At 35.0% G+C, this 21165-nt stretch overlaps 1 protein-coding gene across 9 annotated transcripts; it reads right to left on the bottom strand.

Annotated features, from left to right (window-relative positions):
- LOC18609146 (lipid phosphate phosphatase 2) lies at positions 13259–20935 on the bottom strand. Of its 9 annotated transcripts, XM_018116132.1 has the most exons (10): positions 20485–20787; positions 18865–18949; positions 18376–18410; positions 18190–18278; positions 17983–18070; positions 17776–17885; positions 17574–17667; positions 14739–14927; positions 14571–14630; positions 13259–13831 (listed from the first exon to the last, which is right to left on the bottom strand). In XM_018116132.1, the coding sequence occupies exons 4-10, from the start codon at positions 18247–18249 to the stop codon at positions 13629–13631; spliced, it is 804 nt and encodes a 267-aa protein (XP_017971621.1). In that variant the 5' UTR covers positions 18250–18278; positions 18376–18410; positions 18865–18949; positions 20485–20787; the 3' UTR covers positions 13259–13628. The 9 variants fall into 9 exon arrangements, with proteins under 9 accessions (XP_017971621.1, XP_017971617.1, XP_017971616.1 ...); XM_018116128.1 differs by having other exon boundaries at positions 18190–18410; positions 20485–20789; XM_018116127.1 differs by lacking the exon at positions 18865–18949 and adding an exon at positions 19753–19942 and having other exon boundaries at positions 18190–18410; positions 20485–20789.

The following is a 21165-nucleotide window of genomic DNA, read 5'->3' on the forward strand; positions in this document are numbered from 1 at the left end:
AAGCTCGTTTCGTAATATGTTAAAATCCCCACCCAAGCACCACATAATATTCCCTCTAGGAATCCTTTCAATTAAATCAGCCCATAATTTCTTTCTTGTTGCTTCTTCATTCGAGGCGTAAACATTTACGAACCCACACACTTGATCAATATTTTTTGTCATTCCAATTATCATAACAAAATACCTGTGCACCTCACAATTGTCTACCTCTAAGAATTCATCCCTCTAAATACTGATAAGCCCTTCTAATCTTCCTTCTGAATTCATAAATTTTCCTTTAATATTGTCTTTCCGCCATAGTTTTTTGTAAATTCCTATTTGTTCCTGTTACAGCTTAGTCTCTTGTAGAAATAGCATATCTGGCCTGTTCTTAGCCACCAAATTCCTCACTACTCTCTTTTTCTCTCCACTCCCTAGTCCTCTGACATTCCAAGAAATGACAATCATAAGTACAATATAATCCCACATACCTGGCATTCAATCAGCTGCTCATCCTCTGTTTCGTTTAGGCTGGTTATCCTGGGCTTCAATTTCAGCAAACACGTTTAAGACCTCCTTTCTCCTCTTATGAAACTGTATACCCAATCTGTTTCTGATGTCCCAATTTTTTGTCGCCTCCTTCTTTCTTTCTTTTCTTATATACATTTGTTCTTCCTCTGTCTCACTTGCATCTCATGAGTCTTGGGAGTGAATAAACCCCTCCTCTAGTCTATCTCTCATTACTTTCCTAATTCTTCTTTGTTGGTCCCAAATAAATGTGCTAGAATGGGTGAATAGTACTTTTTGGCTCTTACTAAACTTGATTTCGAATTGGGGGCAAATTGAAGGTCAATGATGAGAAATTTGATGCAAGATGAAGGAACAATTTTAGAAAGAACGAAAATGAAAAATAAAACAGAAGCGACAATACTCAAAGATTTATAGTGGTTCGGTCAAAGATCTACATCCACTACCTTGATTGATCAACCAAGGATTTTTCAAACCAAATCACTAAAATCAGTGGAATTCCCAAGCTTCCACCAAGCTTTTATAATGGCTTTTCACAGGCTCAGCCACAACTTTTCACAATAGTTTTTACCAGGATCAACTAAAACCCAATACCTAACTTTCAAGGCTAAGTTAGAACCTATACTCAATCAAGCAATCCTAGCTTGAATCAATCCTTTAGAGTGACCAGCTCACTCTAAGAATACAAGGAGAAAAGTGAAAAAAGTGTACCTATGATCACAAGGTTGATCTAAGTGGTACAAAGTGAAGTGCATGTCACAATTACAAATATAAAAGTTGAGTGCAATAAATGAGCAGCAAGTATTTTCTGACTTTTGAGCTCTCTCTTGTTCTTGGAAGCCTTGATTACATTTTTAGCCGTTGGAAGCCTCTTTTGTACTTGGAAGATTAGCTCTGAAGTGAGTTAGACAGTTTTTGACTGTTGGAAACAATTTTGTTACAGTTTTGGCCATTAATTTGTCTTCTAGAGCTCAATTCAAATTTTCTAGCAAAATGCTCTTAGTCGACTAACTTATCTCTTAGTCGACTAAGTTGACTTTGTTTTCTGTTTCCAATTTCTGACGATGAGCACTTAGTCGACTAACTTATTTCTTGGTTGACTAAGTTGGTTCTGTCTTGAAGTCCAGATTTTTCGTACTAGCTTCTTAGTCGACTAACTTATTCCTTGGTCGACTAAGTCTTTTCTGTCTCTCAACACTCTTCAGCCCGCCAACTTCTGGTTTAAATTTTATCTGACTAACTCTTCATTAATCGACTAAGGGGCTTCTGTCTTGTTGATCAATTGTGACTTTCTTATTCCTATGCTCTTTGATAAGTGCATTTGAATGATTGATTAATTATTTGTATACAATTTTTGTCCTACACACTCAAGTAGAGATATCATACACAAATGAATGGGAATGTTTTATTATCATCAAAAACTAATGGAGCCAACAATCTCCCTTTTTTTAATGATGACAAAACATTCATTGGTTAACAGCATAGTGTCTTTTTATTCTTTTTGGTTTTGCACAAAATGGAGGTTTTCCTTCCCTAAGTGTGTGCTCCCTTTAGTGTGTGCATAGTTTTATTATTCATCTCAAACTGTTTTTATTCTTGTCATACAAAAAATGACATGTAAAGGTTCAAAATTTTTGACAGAATGTATTTATACAAGCTTATGGAATAATAAGCAGTAAGTGATAGGATGATAAAACATTATTACTATTTCAGCTTGTTGTCTATCATATTGTTTCCAGACTTAATTCATTCCAAAGTTATATGCCATAAACCATCCAGACACAAATATTAGCATTCATATTCATTTTCATCCAAATTTCACTCACAATATCATATCAACAATTAATTGTCAGCATAACAGCTCAATATCAACATCAAAGCAACAACAGAAACTCAATGGCAGATACTCCAATAACATATTTAAATATTCAACCATCAACTTGTAAACGTAAACAGTAATTAACTATAATGTCTTTTAGCATTCAAGAACATCTAACAATAAAGTTAAATTTAATTGTTCAACTGTCAAAGTAAAAACAGTAGTCAATGTTCCTAAATTACCCCTAAACCTCCCTTAAATTATCTACCATATTCTCCCTCTTTTTGTGATCATCAAATCCTAAGGATGCTCAATCATCTTCTGAAGAGGGTGAAGGGATAGATTCATCAGTGCCATAGAAAACATTTAGGGGTTCAAGTGAGGGTTCTTGTGGTGATTTTTGTGGTGATTGTTTAGGGGATGATTTGTCAGAAATTTTTAAGGGGTCTTGAGGAGAGGAAATGGTTGTTGGTCTAGCCTTTTCAGCAATTCTGGAGGATTTTCTTCTTTTGAGGAATTTGGTCTTGGTGGCCATTGTTTTCATGCCTTTTTCAGATGGTTTTGATTTGGTCGGTGGAGCTGCAGCAGCTTTTTCCTTTTCTTTACCCGATTATTTTTCTACTGTGGGATCTGGTTCAGTGGATGCAGACTTATATGCTTGTGCTTCAACTGCTTCATTTTCTGCCTACTCTTCCCTAACCATCTGATAGAAGACATCCATAATTGATACTTCCTTACAATGAGAAGGAGAAGGTTATTCTTTCTGAGGTTTTGGAGGAAATGGGGGATTTTCATCAAGTCAGCCAAGCACCTTTGTCCCTTGTTCTGACTCAGCTTCCATTTGTGGCTCAAGTGAGGGGGTTTTCCTTGGTTGATCTACTTCAGGTTCATGACCCTTTTCCTGGAAAGCAAAACCCTCAGCACCTTGTCTTTCTGCAAGACTTGGAGTTGCAGAGGTTTTTGCAGCTGCAGGTTCAGAAGGTATTTTTCCTTTTTCCTTTAGCACATTTTCAACCTTTGATAATTTCTCTTCAATTTTCAACATCCTTACTCCTTGGTCAGTCAGTTTTCCATCAATCCTCATGAGCAGGTTAAAAAGCATTTCATTAGAAAACTGAGATGAGGATGCTTTAAGATGTGCAGGTAGAGAAGTTTCTTTTTCGGGAGCAACCTTGGGGGTTTTAACAAAGGTTTCTCCATCAAGCTTATACCCCATTTTAGGCAAACTTCCAAAGTAAATGGCTTGGTCTCTACTTTTTACTTTATCTGCTTCATACCTAGAGCTCCAAATACCTTTCTTCTGCACCAGAGATGTGATGATATTTCCATAAGGCAAACTTATTTTCTCCAGTCTACATGCTTCTCTAATTCTCTCAATCATAAATCTGCCTAGGTTAAGTGAAATAACACCGAATGCATGCTTCATTAGCCATAGATCCCGGAGGCTAATGTAGCTAAAACTTCCACTCCTGCCATGAATGTTCACAACAACAAAGTAATGCAAAATTCTAATTTGAGAACTTGTAATAAGGCCAACATTACTTTTGGAGGTGTATTTTTCTTTCTTCCCTATGATAATTTCCCACAAGGATGAGGGGTCATAATTTTCAGGGAATTCAAACTCACCCTCCTCACATTCGATTTCGAGTAGACTCCCTAAATTTGCAGTAGTGATAGTGAATTCCTTTCCATTCAAAAAGACATTCAGACCATCCTCAAAATAATCATCAGAATCTTCAAGTTCATCCTTATCTAGTGCTATACTTGCATAAAATTCTTTAACTAAACTAGCACTGTAGGATCAATTCTTGAATGTACTAAACTCCTTCAGTTTTAATTCCTCAAAATAATCTGATAAGCTAGTTTGAATTTCTAGAATTTCATTAAAATTGTCCCAGTCAATGTATTTACCACAGGTGATAGGGGCATTCTCTAATTTCTTGTATCTATCTTCATAGGCTTTGTTTCTAAATTTGGAAGAGGGGATATTACCTTTCTTAAACGATTTTTCCTTCTTTTTCATCTTATCTATTTTGTGACCCTTCTTAGTCATCTTCTTTCCAAACTTTTCAATTTCAGAGGTGTGCAAAATCTTTTTCTTCTTTTTCTATAATTCGGATTGTGAACTTTCCTCCAATGGTCGCTTACCTTTTTCTTCTCCAGAGCTTCTTGAGATTGTCCAGATTTTGCCATTTGGTTTGAAGGATTTTTAACTCAGGGTTTCAAGAGTTTGAGAGGGAGGAGTTTCTGTTTCAGATGGCTCAGTTTCAGTAGAGAGAAAGTGTAGAGATGAGGACTTAAGGGTAGTTTAATTCTCTCAAAAAATCATCTGTCTCCCCCTTAAATATTATCAATTTTTCTCCTATTCAAAATTTGAAAATTGCCTCTCATTTTTATTTTTTAGCTGGGCGGTATTTTGTGGCCATTTCCTTCACCCGGTATACTGTTCCTATTTAGTATTTTAGTCATTCTTCTCTAACTCACTGAGTCTTATTATTTAAAGTGACAGAATGCTTTTAGTTGACTAAGTGCTTCTTTTAGTCGACTAAGTACCTATTGTCCTTTGAGAAAATTTCAGAATTTTTCTTAAAGCTCCTGTATACTAACCATTCCTAAATTTCTTCTAATCTCACAGAATCTATCCTCATTTAAGGGTTTTGTGAAGATGTCAGCTAATTAATGTAAAGTATTTACAAATTCAATTTTAATGTCACCTTTCACTATGTGATCTCTAACAAAGTGGTGTCTAAGCTCAATAAGCTTAGTCCTAGAATGTTGCACAGGATTTTTAAAAATATTGATTGCATTTGTATTGTCACAATATATTGGTATGTTATGCATTGATATTCCATAGTCTTTTAGTTGTTGTTTAATCCATAATATTTGAGCGCAGCAACTACCTAGAGATACATATTCAGCTTCAGCTGTAGAGAGAGCAACTGAATTTTGCTTTTTGCTTAACCATGACACAAGCATACTATCTAGAAACTGACAGGTTCCACTAGTGCTCTTTCTATCTGTTTTGCTACCAGCAAAATCTGCATCTGAATATCCTACCAGACTAAAGGATGACTCCTTAGGATACCATATCCCTAAAGTTTGTATATCTAAGAGGTATCTAAAAATTCTTTTAATAGCAATCAGGTGTGATTCCTTGGGATGAGATTCGAAACGAGCACACAAACATACAAAAAATTGTATTTCAGGCCTACTGGCTATTAAATAGAGTAGTGATCCGATCATACCTCTATAGAGCTTTTGATCAACATCTTTTTCTTTTTCATCTACATCAAGTCTGGTGGATGGACTCATTGGTGTGCAGATTGATTTCATCTTTAGCATATCAAATTTTTTGAACATGTCTTGAATGTATCTTTCTTGGTTGGTGAAGATTCTTCTTTCACTTTATTTGATTTGAAGGCCAAGAAAGTACTTCAACTCACCCATCATGCTCATCTCAAATTCCCCCTGCATCTCTTGAGCAAAGTTCTTGCATAAAGCCTCATTAGTTGCACCAAACACAATGTCATCCACATAAATTTAAACAACAATTAAATCATTTAAGTATCTTTTGATAAACAATGTTGTATCAATACTACCTCTAACATAACCTTTTTCAACCAGAAATTTTGAAAGCATCTTATACCAAGCTATATGAGCTTGTTTCAATCCATACAAGGCTTTGTGAAGTTTGAAAACATGATATGATTTTTCAAAGTCCTCAAAACCTGGAGGTGCTCAACATAAACTTCTTCTTGGATGAAACCATTTAAGAATGCACTCATTACATCCATTTGGAATAACTTAAAGTACATAAAGCAAGCAAATACAAGCAGTAATCTTATAACTTCTATCCTAGCAACTGGTGCAAAGGTTTCATCATAGTCTATTCCTTCCTCTTGGTTGTATCCTTGTGCTACTAACCTAGCTTTATTTCTAACTACATTTCCTTGCTCATCTACCTTATTCCTAAACACCCATTTAATACCAACAATAGGATGGTTTAAAGGTCTAGAAACTAATGTCCAAACATGATTTCTTTTGAATTAATCAAGTTCCTCTTGCATTGCCACTATCCAACTTTCCTCTTTTCAGCTTTTTCAAAACTTTTGGGTTCTATTTAAGAAATGAAAGCTGAAAACTCACATGTTTCTCTAGTTACTCTTCTAGTTTTAACTCCATGAGAAATGTCACCTATGATTTGCTCTTGTGGATAATCCTTGATGTACTTACAACTCTTCTAGTTTCATTTTTCAAGCTTTTGAGTGCAGCATTTTCTTTACTTACCTTTTGTAAGGCTTCAGTTTTGCTTTCCAATTCTAATTTTCGAGTTTCAAAATCTGTTTTTGAATGTTCCAATTCATTTTGTAGAAAATTTCTTTGTTCAAAAATAGACTCAAAATCAAGTTTAATCTTTTCCAAATATATTTCTAGAGATGCTATCGTTTTCTTTAAAGTCTTGTATTTCAAAACAAGTTTCTCAAATTCTTCATATAAACATTCATATTCATCCTAAAGTTCATCAACAGAAATATTGCAAGGGGATTAGGATACCTTGGATTCATCATCCCATGCCATCAAACACAGGCTTATTCTTTCTTCAGCTTTTTCTTTCTCAATTTCAGAACTTGAAGTATCACTATCTAACCAGGTAGTTGCCACCATTGCCTTCTTTGATTTCTTATTTTTCTTGGGAGTTTGTTCTTTCAGCAAGGGGCATTCTGACTTGAAATGTCCAAGCTTCTTGCATTCGAAGCATATAAGTTCTTCCTTTTTGTTGGAGTCATTTTTGTTTCTGGTTCTCTATGAAGAACCATGATCTCTTCTAAAGCGTCTTCTAGCTAGTCTCCAATTTCTTTAGCTCATAAGCTTTCTGAATCTCCTTACAACCAGTGCTAGTTCTTCATCATCATCACAAGATAAATCATCCAATTCTTCTTCAAGAATGTTGGCTTTTAGGGTGATGCTCTTCTTTTTTTTTTTGCTTCCCTCCTATCTTCTTCTTCCTCTTCCTTGAGTTCTAGCTCATAAGTAAAGAGAGAACCACAAATTTCATCTAAAGTTATAACATTTAAGTCCTTAGCTTCTCGGATGGCTGTCACCTTAGGCTTTCAATTCTTGGGTAGGCTTTTAAAAAGTCTTTTAACAATTCCATGCTCAGGAATTGGTTTGCTTAGCTGATTAAGTTTGTTTGTGATGTTTGTGAATCTATCTAGCATGCTGGTGATATCTTCACCGGGCTCCATCTTAAACATTTTATAATTATGGGTCAAGAGGGTTATCTTGGACTCCTTGACTTGAGAAGTCCCTTCATGGATAATTCTAAGTTTATCCCACACCTATTTTGCTATAGTATAACTTGAAACTTTATTGAATTCGGTAGGAGTTAGAGCACAATGCAATGTATTGATTGCCTTAAAAATGGTTTGGACCTTTTTGGTTTCAGCCTCAATCCATTCAAACTTTGGCTTAGGGATCATCTCATTAGTCACTACATTTAAAGTTGAGGAAGTGAATGATCCATCAATTATGACATCCCACATCTTATAATCAATTGCTCTAATATATATTGATATCCTAATGCTCCAATAAGGATAGTTAGAGCCATCAAACAGAGGTAGTTTGTTTGTTGATTGTCCCTCAGCAACTATTGTAAAGCCATTTGGATCTTCCCAAGGGTGTTAGACCTTAATAACAGGAGTTAAGCTCTGATACCACTTGTTGGTCCCAAATAAATGTGCTAGAGGGGGGTGAATAACACTTTTTGGCTCTTACTAAACTTGATTTTGAATTAAGGACAAATTGAAGGTCAATGATGAGAAATTTGATGCAAGATGAAGGAACGATTTTAGAAATAACGAAAATGAAAAATAAAACAGAGGAGACAATACTCAAAGTTTATAATGGTTCGGTCAAAGACCTATATCCACTACCTTGATTGTTCAACCAAGGATTTTTCAAACCAAATCACTAAAACCAGTGGAATTCCAAGCTTCCACTAAGCTTTTACAATGGCTTTTCACAAGCTTAACCACAACCTTTTACAATAGATTTTACTGGGATCAACTAAAACCCAATACCTAACTTTTCAAGGCTAAGTTAGAACCTATACTCAATCAAGCAATCCTAGCTTGAATCAATCCTTTAGAGTGACCCGCTCACTCTAAGAATACAAAGAGAGAAGTGAAAAGAGTGTACCTATAATCACAAGGTTGATTTAAGTGGTACAAAGTGAAGTGCAGATCACAATTACAAAGATAAGAGTTGAGTGCAGTAAATTAGCAGCAAGTATTTTCTAATTTTTGAGCTCTATCTTGTTCTTGGAAGCCTTGATTACATTTTTAGCCATTAGAAGCCTCTTTTATACTTGAAAAATCAGCTTTGAAGTGAGTTAGATAGTTTTTGACTATTGGAAATAGTTTTGTTGCGGTTCTGGCTATTAATTTGTCTTCTAGTGCTCAATTCAAATTTTTTGACAGAATGCTCTTAGTCGACTAACTTATCTCTTAGTCGACTAAGTTGTCTCTGTTTTCTATTTTCAGTTTCTGGCAGTGAGCACTTAGTCGACTAACTTATTTCTTGGTTGACTAAGTTGGTTCTCTCTTAAAGTCTGAATTTTTGGCAGTAGCTTCTTAGTCGACTAACTTATTCCTTGGTCGACTAAGTCTTTTCTATCTCTTAATACTCTTCAGCCCACCAACTTCTGGTTTAAATTTTAGCTGACTATTCATTAGTCAACTAAGGGCTTCTGTCTTATTGATCAATTGTGACTTCTTTATTCTTAAGCTCTTTGATATGTGCATTTGAATGATTGATTAATTATTTGCATACAATTTTTGTCCTGCACACTTAAGTAGAGATATCAGACACAAATGAATGGGAATGTTTTATTATCATCAAAAACTAATGGAGGCAATACTCTTCTGTCGTCTCTTACCATTCCTCTAATCTCACCATTCTCTTTCTCATACCTTAGCTTCCCACACCATTTCGAGTTTTTCATTCTTGCTTCTGCTAATTTCCTTTCTGTCACTATTCCCAATCTAATACCTCTACAAACTTCTAAGATTGTTTCTTCTTATCCTCCAATAACTCTGCTGCTTACTTATTTCTCTTTGTGATTACTCCCCTCTCTTACTTTATTCCCCATTTCCAAATGCGCCCGTTTCCCACTCCGTTCCTTTCTTTCTCCCTTTCTACCCAATTTTTTTATCGTTAACATACTCCATGTGTCACTGGACTCTGGAATGATTTTACTCCTTCCTTCCCTTCTCTTCTCATTGCCCTTTTGTTTCCTCGATCCAACTTTACCTTTCGTTTCAGTGTGCTTTCTCCCCATTTGATCTTTCTCCCTTTCTATAGAAACTTCCCAATAGCCCTTTGTACTTTCTCTTTTGGATCTCTTATCTTCGCTAGTTACTTTAGAAAAGCCTTTCTTCTTTAAATGGGCCTTCCCTATCCCTTGACCAAGCACTCTGAACCTATTCACTAATTCCAAACTCCTTGATAGGCTTGTCTCCCTCTGACCTAACCATTCTTTTTCTCTTACCGTCCCCTTACTCCCTTTGGACTTATTAGACCCCAAAATATGGCCCATATCCTTCCTTCTAGAACTCTTTAGGGTTATTTCACATGGCCCAACTGCTTCCCCTGACCCACTTCTATTTGTGTTTACAACTTCCTCCCTACTAATCCTTCCCTCATTTGAATTCAAAAACTCCTCTTTTTCCACCTAGTCCCTTTCAAAGATTGACATTTTTTCAACCTCTGACCCTTCATTATCTGACCACCTTTCACCAATATAGCCATAGTTGTCAGACCTAGGAATAGGGCTCTGCAGCATTCCACTCTCTCCCCTCCATGAGGTTGATTTTCTAAAATTTTCCTCGATTACATCACCCTCGCCGGCCTCCTCCCACTCCCTGTTTTGATCTTCCTTCGACCAATGACTCTTCGATACTGATTCTGTCATTGCTTCGTAGAAGCTAGATGGCCTCACCCTTGGCTCGGTCTTCTCAACTTCCATTATTGAAGATCTAACAAAATAGTCTCTCCCATTGACCATCAAATGAGTATACGTCGTAATGTTTCTCAATGACTTCACCTCCCCACAAATTAAAGCCTGGTCAAGCCTCCATTTTTCCTTTATATCCTTGTCAACCTTAATGAAGCTCCCCCAAGTATCTCTAATTGCTTTGAAGCAGTCTTCATGCCACATATGTAACGGAATCTCTTCAAGTTTCACCCAAACTTTGCAGCTCCTCTCATCTTGGCCAACACAGTATGGTGTTAGGGAGACAAACCATGGTTCGAATAAGTCCATGCATCTGTCCAGATATACTTCCACATCTTGCCTATTTCCAAAAGTCACCAATACAAAAAGGCCCCCCACTAGTCTCACCTGTGCTATGATTCCTTCCATGAATAATGAACATTCAATTGACCCACAGTTAATGGGACTTCTTAATTGCCCCATAGCACTTTTTCCCACCCATCAGAGGCGGCTCAATAAGTTTAAAGGCCTAAAGCAAAATATTCAAATGAAACTTTTTTTATTAAAATTAAAAAAATTTATTAAAATAAAAATAATATAACAATATAATATAAATTCTAAATTAAAGTAAAAAAAAATCTGTAAAGATTAGAGCAATAGTACCTAATTATTGAATGCTTATTGCAAACTGCAAATGAGGCTCATGACTTTATGAAGATAATAAAAGAACAGACTTCTTGTGCATTCTTTGGAGAAAAATTGAAGTTAAAGGAAAAAAGAGCAAATGAGAAAAGAAGAATTCAAAAGTAGATATTATACATTGAAAAAATAATAATTTGTTTTATATATAGGAAAAAAATAGCTGTTGGAAATCATTAAATGAGTTGATTGGAAATAAGAAAAATAAGTAAGAAAAAAATAGCTGTTGGAGATGATTAAATACATATGACCATTAGTTGATTGAAAATAAAAGAATATAGTTGAAAATTAATAATATTCTAGAAATAAATAAGTGATAAAAAATTGAGATTTATTAAGCACATAATTAGAAAAGTAAGATAACAAATAATTTTATTAATTATTTCTTACTTTTATATATTTTTTAATTTTTATATATTTTTAATCTAATTAATTATATTATAATTATTATAAAATTATAAATCCTCCCTTAATTTGGGGCCTCCCCAAATTGGGGGCCTAAAGCCCTTGCTTGGGTGGCTTCACCCAAGGGCCGGCTCTGCTAGTCACTCTAATTCTTCCTCTTTTATAATCGCACTCTTGATCTGTCTGTTTTTCGTCCTGTTTTCCCCTTAATCCCCTCCATCTCCTTTATCTTCCAGTTGTCTATTGGCCAAGAGTGCCTCTTTGAAGGTTTTTCACTTTTCTCCCTACTCCTTTGCTGTTTTGAACTTTGACTCCCTCACCTCCATGGACATTGTCCACTCCTTTGGTTTGTCTGTTGTCACTACTCTTATTCTTTTCCCATTAATCATTCGGCCATGCCCCAGGAACACCGCCTTTGCCAATTCTCACTCTTCCCTGTACCTCACAAAGGCATATCTAGTTTCCCTAGCTTTCATGGGTTTGGGGAGGAAGATGTCAACCACCACTCCAAATTCACCAAATAACTCCCTTATCTGCTTCCATTCCAGCTCCTGATGAAGATTTCCCACAAAAGTAAAACACAGTGTTCTTCTCCACTTTTCCACTCCGCAAGGATCTTTCCTCCTTACTCCATTCAAATTCCTTTGTTCGTATTCTCTGTAGTCTTTTGTCTGATTCGAATGCAACCCATTCTGAGCTTGCCAAATCTCTCTCTCTGAAGCTCTTTGTCTCTCTTGGAGTTTTTCTCTCTCTAAACCTAAACCTTTCTATCTTTGTCTCTCTCTAAACCTAAACATTTTTTTTTTTAACATTAGGTCTTCAAGCCTAGCTAGGCTAAGAAGGCACCAAAATAAACAAACAAAGCAAAAAGAAAAGAGAAAAAAAAATAAAAAGATTGAAAGATGGAGAAAGTAAAAGAAGAGAAAAGGTGAAGAAACCTAGAGCGGGAAGGGAAAATTCTAAAAGAAAGATGGAGAAAGTAAAAAGAGAGAGAGTGGAGAAACTTAGAAGGAAACGGAAAAAAATCTATAAGAATGGTAAAAGGAGCTAATTTTAAAAAAGCCATGACCTTTTTAATAAAATACTATCTATATTCTAAAATTCAAGTCAAAATCGATGACATGGCGCTCTAATTAAGAAAAATTATCTTTTTTTTTAGATAATTTTTTATATATGTAGATAATATTTTAAAAAATCTTTAAATTATTTTAAAAAATTTAAATAAATCTTTACTTTTCTATTACATTTGATTAAGCTTTTATATTTTGATTTTAAATCAAATAGACGTTTATGACTAAAGATTGACTAATATTAATTAGCTAAAACATTACTTGTCATTTTATATTCATATTACATTGATATAGTGAATAAAAAATATTATGTTATCATGTCATTATGCTACTTAGCATGCCACATCACCGTACATTATAACATGTCAACAAGTCATATAACATCACGTGATATAAAGTGACAAGTAATGTTTTGACTCACGACTAGTTAACCGTTAATCATAAAAAGCTATTTGGGCGAAAATAAAAATACAAGATCTTGATTAAACATAAAAAAAATAATTTTCTCACATAATTTAAGGTTTTTTTAGTATTATGTCATCATAATATAATGGAACATCATTTTGAAAATTTTTGTAACAATTACATTTAACTTTTGCATTCAAATCATAATTAACATTGACTTTATCGATTCCAATAATTATATTTTTTATTCAAATAAATGTTGCTTCAAATATTAAACACTTATATTTTTTTTTCTTTTTGCATATTATCCTTAAAAAATTGAGGAAATGGGAAGAGTAAAGAAAATGCGAAAAAAAGTACAAATGGGAGAAATTATAATACTAGTAATAAGAGTATTCACAAAGCTATTTCAATCATACTTTGATATTAGGTAAGCCGAGTTCAACTAAAACCTACTACTAAGCTCGGCTGGGTGCCCTCCAAGTTAATTATAGTCATAGTGGCGAAGGGGGGATGGTGGCATCGCATGGTTTGATTCAATTGTGAATAAAGCCAACACGTTCTCTTCATCAACACATAATCTTGAAATGAATCAACAAATTTCACTTAAGGAGAAGGAAATCCATATTGAATGTCTAACGTGTGTATGGCAAAACATTGTTCTAATCTCAAAGACTATAGACATCTGCTGATTATGTCTACTCTTCTCTACACACTCTAAATTCAACAGTCAATACCTCCTTCCGTCATTCATTCCATCGAGAATAGGGCTAGAGTCATGAGTATTGGCTCTTGATAGTTCCCTGCCGTGCTGCGACTCCACATATACACTCTCAAGCTCTGATTGTTGTACATTTTGACCATTGATGCCGTTGGATGGATTGCCATTTTGAGACTCTGCCAACATCTGAAAATACGCATGAGGTCCCCAGCCTGCACAGTCCATTATGAACAAATAAGAAACTCAGAAACAAACGTTTAAATTAAAATGAGGTTACATTGTATGATCTTTCTTTTTCTTAGTGAGTACGGTATATATAGGCCAAATAACAAAGAACCCTAGCTCTTAAAATACATGACAACAGAAAAAACAGTGACAACAATGTGATGATTTCTTTTATATGCCCGCACCGCACGCCACTAAAAGCTGTCCAGGGAGTTGGAAGGACAATGACAGTTGAAAATTTGTCAGAAGATAAGTGGTGACTGGTGTCATCATAGGAACCCAATGGCACCAAGCAAGTGGAAACTACTTTTGACCAAAATTTTAACATTTATGTTTGGTGGTATAACAAGCAGGTAATGGAAGCATAAACAGGTTTCTTCATATTGCCAATTTTCCCTTTCTTTCTCCCTCCTTAACCTACTCCTCTTCCTCCTTATTTTCCCCTTTCTTCCTGCGGTCCAGCCGCATGACCAGGGGTTAAGGGAAATGATATTTAATTGTCCTTCCACCATTTTAAGAAACAGAGCAGAAATATTCAATCCAGTGGTGCATAAATGTTATAAGGCTGGAAAGAAACCAGTACTTGAAAAGTGCAGCAAAGGACATACAACCTTTATGCTCAGTAGATTTCTATTGATGACATGTATCGATGTTAATTTATGAATGTAAGAATGGGGTAAAAAGCCACAGGAATAGAAGTTGAGAAAAGTGCCCCAAGGAACATACCTTCTACATCATACGGGGGTGGAAAGAATTGCAAGTAACAAAATGATGAAACTGTTATTCCTGTAACAAGAGGCAGCAACCCAAAGGACAAAGGACTTGTGAGAATTTAGGAATATGAACAGAAAATTAGAAAACATATATAAAGAAAGAAGAGCCCAAGAGGCAAACCTAAAAGTCCCCCAGCAAATATATCTTGCCAATGATGCCAATAGTCATCAACTCGAGAAATTCCCACTAAAGCAGCAATAAGTAACGGTAGGAAGACAATACATAGCTTCGCAACATGGCCCCTGCGATCAAATACCCGAATTTTTCCAGACAAGTACAATGCAAGGAAACCAAGGCCTGCGAAGGACCCTGCAAGTCGAAGAACAAAGTTCCTTCAAATCATTTTTCTAGTTGTGCAATAAACTTAAACTCCGGAGAATCAGGGGGAAGGTGGGGGTGGAATCCCATGAATTTACACTTTCCTCAGCCACAAAAAATGTAAAATTCTGTCCCCAACAGCCCACACCCTTTTATAAAATTTGTAAATTAATATGACAAATTTATTAACCCTTTTAGTTTTCAACCTTATTTTTAACTTGATTATCTTAGTTCTTTTATCGAAGTATTGTTACATATTATTTTTTTTTTATATAAATCCTTTTCAATCAATATGATAAACATATTGATATTAATTATTAGGGTAAAATACCTAGACCCCCTAAGTTTTAATCAAAATTCCAAACCGATCCATTATTTTTCGAAATGGAAACTCCATCCCAAAAAAATATCTTCCGCTGAACACATTGATCCAACTGTTAGTCAACCATTAGTGTTTCTGTTAATTTGATGATGTGACAATATTGAATGAACAATTTTACCTTTTATAAATTTAAGAAATTACTATTAAATATATATTTTTTTGCAAAAAAAAAAATTTAGTGCTCCCCAACAATCACTGCACCCTCTCTTGGGGAGCACCAGATCTGCTGCTCCCTAAGGGAGGGAGTACTGATCGGTGCTCTGCTCTATTAGGGAGATTGATGCTCCCTTGAAATTTTTTTTTGTAAAAAAAAATTATATAATAATAATTTTTAAAATTAATAAAAAAGAAGGAACATTTTAATCCTTTCATATTTTCTATTAACAGTGTTTACACTTTTGGGGTAGACTGTCCATTTTAAAAACTAATGGACTCTTGTGGAATTATGACTAAAAGTTAAGGAAGTGAGTATTTTACCCTAATTTTATGTCAACCACTTTTACTTTTACTTCATTAGTTCCGTATTTTCGTATATATCTCAGCCCCCTGATGGAGAATTTCTAGATTTGCCCCTGCTCAAGGTAAATAAATGCAAATCCATAAGAACTAATAGGAGAGCTCATGTTTAAACCAACACGCTTGTATGCATACCCAACGATCAATTTGCAGATGAACAAAAGAAAACAAGTTAAAACAGAATAAGAATAAAAATATCATGTGATAGCACTGAAAACTCATACTTCATCCATTCTATGATATATTTGGATAGTTCAACTTTACTTTGCTCCACTTAAACTTTAGTCTTCTACAAACTTAGTTATACTCTCTATCCAATAAAAATCCAATTTCACTAAAGCACAAGCTAACTTCTGGTAATAACAAATATAAATACCAACAGAAAATCTTCTCATTTTCATTTTGGTATTTTCAACTATTTAGTCCTATTTATCTAAAAAATACAGTTATGTTTACAATCTCGGTAACTGGTAAAGTACAACCATGTTGAAACAGACAAAAGCCACACCCAGATACTATTATTGGCAACCATAGTTTTCCTTTCCTTTTAATACAACATCTATGTTAAAAAGGATGCTGTAATGGATGTCTGGTCTACAAGAACAGAAAAGATAACAAATAAGGTGCATTTAAGAAAAGGCAGGGCACACCAAATGATGACGAAAATGAGGGAGAAATGTTTAAGGTGGTAAGGGCATTGTTATGGGAAGCTTAAAGGTAGTCCTTAAGAAATGACTTATTAGAGCTGTTTGTGTGAGAAGATAGAGGCGTAAACCAAAGAAGACAAGGAGGGAAACTTATAAAAATAGACCTTTTCATTTTTTAAGAGCTTCCTGAGGATATTGTTCCACATAAAGTACAATGACGCAATATGATCCATCTGTCAACCTACAGAGTACAAAAAGGTCGTGCTATTGTTCTTCAATCCAGTTCCTTCAAATTTCAAGATCTAAAACACACATCTCGACTATAACCACACTAGAAGTAAGAATTTCAATGCTCTTCTTATTTGAATTCCCCACATGGTTTACAGGGAAACAGAAGTGCTGCTGAATAACAATCAAACTGTTTCAAAGGTAATTGTAATAAATCACTTAAAATAGTATTGGTTGATCGCATTGCTAGGAAAAAAAAAGAAGGTTAAACTCTAACCACACCCCTTGTGGTTTCAAATTTTTCTATGTGGCACCCTGTAAATTTTTTCCCAATTAGTACCTTGTGAATAAGTTTCGTTCCCATAGGAGGTTCAATCATTAATTTCACCCAATAAAATTATTAAAATTCCCTCAATTCAAAAGTTAACTATTTGCTCACAGTTAAGGGTATTTTTGTAATTTTTCTAGACAAATTAATGGTGCATCCCCCTATGGAAGTAGAACTTATCCACAAGGTGTTAATTGAGAAAAAAGAAATCACATGGTGCCATGTTGGAAAAATTGAAACCACAAGCTTATAGGTGGAGTTTTCCCAAAAAAGAATGAAAGAAGTCAAGAGAGGAAGGTAAAGATGGTTAACAAATGTGTTTTTATGCTTATTATAGTATCATAATAGCCAAAGTATTCGAATGTTTTCATCCAAAATAAAACATAAAGTCAAAGTCTACCTAGAGGTAGGAAGGTTGGTGCACCACAGATACATGCATATAGACATACATGTATAAAGTGCAATCTCCAATCACAAGTAGAGGACCACAACTCAAGCAAATAAGCCATAATGCTGGAAATGATTAGACTGCTTACATGAAGTGTGACCACTGGGGAAACTTTTGTGTCCTTCCTTGATGACACTCCGTAATCCCGTACACATAACATTCTTTGTCACAGGGTCAAACACCTGCATGTGAGATGCACCAATTGCACATTGACAAAGTACAGGATTGATCAAGACTCTTCACCATGTAAACTTCAATAAAACTGAAATTAGGGAAAATTGGAGGCTAACCCCTTTCCCATCAGGGAAACAACGCCAAAAGAAGTCTGGACGAGGTCGACCAACAGCATCTTTAATAGCATCAGTTATAACTCCAGTGATAAGCACAGAAAACAGAAGGCCTAAGTATCAATGCAAAAAACCAACTGTTACAAAATGCAATTACATACAAACAAAAGCTGGTAGACTTCCAAAATCTCACGGAAAATATAGCGTTACCCAGTATGGCATGGTGTAGATCATAAACATCCCTTCTGATGAAATAATAGACAAGAATGACTGAAAATGGCAGTATAATTGCGATAATCTGTTACAAGGAAGAAGATAAGAACTATACTTTAGTACTGTCATTGAAGTGAATCTGAACAAACTCTCTTGCCAGAAAGTAAATCCAGTATGACAGCAAATCTCATAGCTAGAACATACAGGAACAGCCCAAAAGGGAACAGTATTGTCTTTCAAGGGGTATTCCAGGTCAGTCATCATATCCTCTCCAACAAAGCGATAAAATGGTTCTATAACATTTAAAACGACATCTATCACAATGAGAAGCAAAAGAATGAGCCAGTCATGCATGTGAGCCCTTGCAACTTTAACCCCATGGGATCTTACAGTGTGAGCACCCAATTGAATCTCTGGCATTTTCACTGATTGTAAAACATACAAAGAGATTAATATGTGAAAACAAAAAGAAATTATGTGCCATGACAAAAGAAAAGGATGATGCAAGAATACAGTAAAAACTACAATTTCCAAGACAGCAAACAAAAAAACAAGGCTCCTGAGCATGAGCAGTCACAGTAATAGCACACCATTTACTACCTACAACAACGAAAATGCTAATTTTGCAGGAAGTAATGGTCAAATAATATAAGAATATTTCTTAGGATCTCATAAAATGTAATCGAAGCATTGGAACATTGGAAAGAAGTAAAATTCATAACTTATAGTATAAAGGGGTTTATATAAAACAATGAAAATGAAGCAAACTAAATTTATTTAAATCAAAGCAGAACATAGAAGAAACAGAAAAAAGCCTTTGTTCTTCATATGCTTCCACTCCGTAACTGTAAAATGAAATTTTGAGGGTGTAGAAAGTACATTTGTAAGTGGATATATAATGTCTCTTCAAGATGATGAAGAAGTAAACGATTGATAGTTTTGTACAAATCACAAGCCAATGGTCCTGGTACAGGGAGGAAACTGACCATTAGGGACCCAATCTAGATGTCTATTAAATCAGTGGAGCTTTGCTCTCGCACAGAACTGTCAAGGAGCCTCAAAACATTGTTGGCTAGCAGTTCAGAAGAGAAATCAAGTGCAAGTCCACTAAGAACAAATAACTGAGTACAACGTAAATCATAAAAAATGTTAGGATACAACCATACCAGACAGATCCCAGAGCATAAGAGAAGGGCTTGACTGAAAAAATTGTCTGAATAGAAAAGCCCATAGTTTTCTATGTATGTAGTAATAGGAATTGAAAACAGAGGAGGAAATTCAACATCTATCATGGATTCCCCCTTATAATTGAAATACAGCTAAATAAACACAGGATGATGATACTAGTTATTGCACATGCATATACCAGAGATCGGCCCCACAGAAAAGTTAGTTTCGCCAGGTCTTAACGATTAAATAGAACATGCAGCACATGTTTATGAACATAACCAGAAGTCAAGTTCAGATATTATGAAGTGGGAGCAGCTTGCCTTCCGTTTTGGCTCACTAGAATCTTTGGATTTGTTTCTTGACCATTACCTTTACAGATTATAACACCATGGCAATTTCAGAACATGAAAGATTTTCCAATGTAGGAACTATCTAAAGATGAAGTTATCTTGATACTAAAACTATATCATGTAAACAGAAGCAACTGACACAAGGAAACATTTATCTAAATGTAATAGTATCCACTCAAGAGGATGAAGGAAAATGAAAAGGAGGAAGGTATCTAGAGGTTGTTAGGCACAGTTCAACGTTGGTTACCAAGTAAAAGACACTCCGCTTCGGACATTTCTACACATTGATGTCCCTCTTGCAAAAAGGACCCTCAGAAAACTGAAGTCCTGCTAATTAGAGCAAACACCACCATACAACAATTGCAAAGCAAGCTGTTTAACCGCAGGGATACCTTTTTCAGCCGGTGAAACAAAAATCACAGCTTTGGACTTGCTCGCTAACAGGAAAACAACAACAGTCAAGGAGTAACGGATTCAGCTAAAATCTTCATTTTTACTAGAAATGCAAATTGATTAACCAAAAAGAAGCTCTTTAAGAAAGGAAAATAAAATTTTAACAAAAAGTGCCTCGTACTTTCGTGTGCAGATTCCATTTTCGTCCGAACATAAAAAAATTATTGCCATGAAATTAATCGATTGTAAAAAATTCCGAGAGAACAACACAAATCAAGATTCTGATCGAGCAGTTCTTTCATATATGCACTTTTTTCCGCAGCTAAAAATTTGAAAGGAAAAATCCAAAACTATAAAGCAAACAGACCAAAAATAAAAGCAACAAACAAACAAACAAACGCTCGTACTCAACTACTTTCAATTGAGAGAAGTAAAACAACAAATTCCGTTTTCGTATTCACCTGTCTCTTTCCCTTCAGTTGCCTCCAATTTCACAAGAACCAAACAAAAATCTCAAAAGGAAAAAGGAAGATGAAAGTAAAAGTTAGCTGATCTATCAAGAAACTGTTTGAGAGTATGAACTAACCAGTCGGAAATTTTGAACTCGTGAAAACTACCGATCTGAGAGACGAACAGAGTTACAGCAAAATGAAAAGCGCGTTTAGGATTTATATTTCGTTTTTCTATTACGGGCGGAGGATACTGTACGGGGAAGGTTCCTTTTCCCTTCTTAGAATTATACAGGGAAGGTCTTTTTCTCTTCTTCTTCTTCTCTCTCTGTTAGTCGCAGCTTTAAATTTTAAAAAAATGGCGTCACAGTCGAGGACGAATTGAACCTCGCCTAGACACAGACAGAAAGAGTACAAAAAGAAACCAATGCGTTGTAAAATTCTTTTGTGTTTTTTATTAAAACTAAATCACTTTATAAATAAAAATCAAGATAATTAAGCAGACTTGCCTCTTCGAGCCAACAGCTGTTGGTCATTGACATATCGGTAAAAAGGTGTGCATGAATCAGTTGCTGAGTCGACCAGCTCGATTTAAATTTGTTTATGTTTATTTTGTTAAAGATAAGTGGATGGATTTGAGCAAAATATTTAAGTTTATTTAATAAATGAATTGGCTTTGAACATAGTGGCCGTGGAGGGAGTGAATATCACTTTAAGAAATTAAAATGCACAATAAAAAATAAAAAAAAAATGTAAAATATGAATAAAATAGTTTAATAAAGAAGAAACGGTAATTAGAAGTGGACAATCAAAGCAAT

This window comes from Theobroma cacao, chromosome 2 (assembly GCF_000208745.1).
Source record: "Theobroma cacao cultivar B97-61/B2 chromosome 2, Criollo_cocoa_genome_V2, whole genome shotgun sequence".
Classification (NCBI taxonomy): Eukaryota; Viridiplantae; Streptophyta; class Magnoliopsida; order Malvales; family Malvaceae; genus Theobroma; species Theobroma cacao.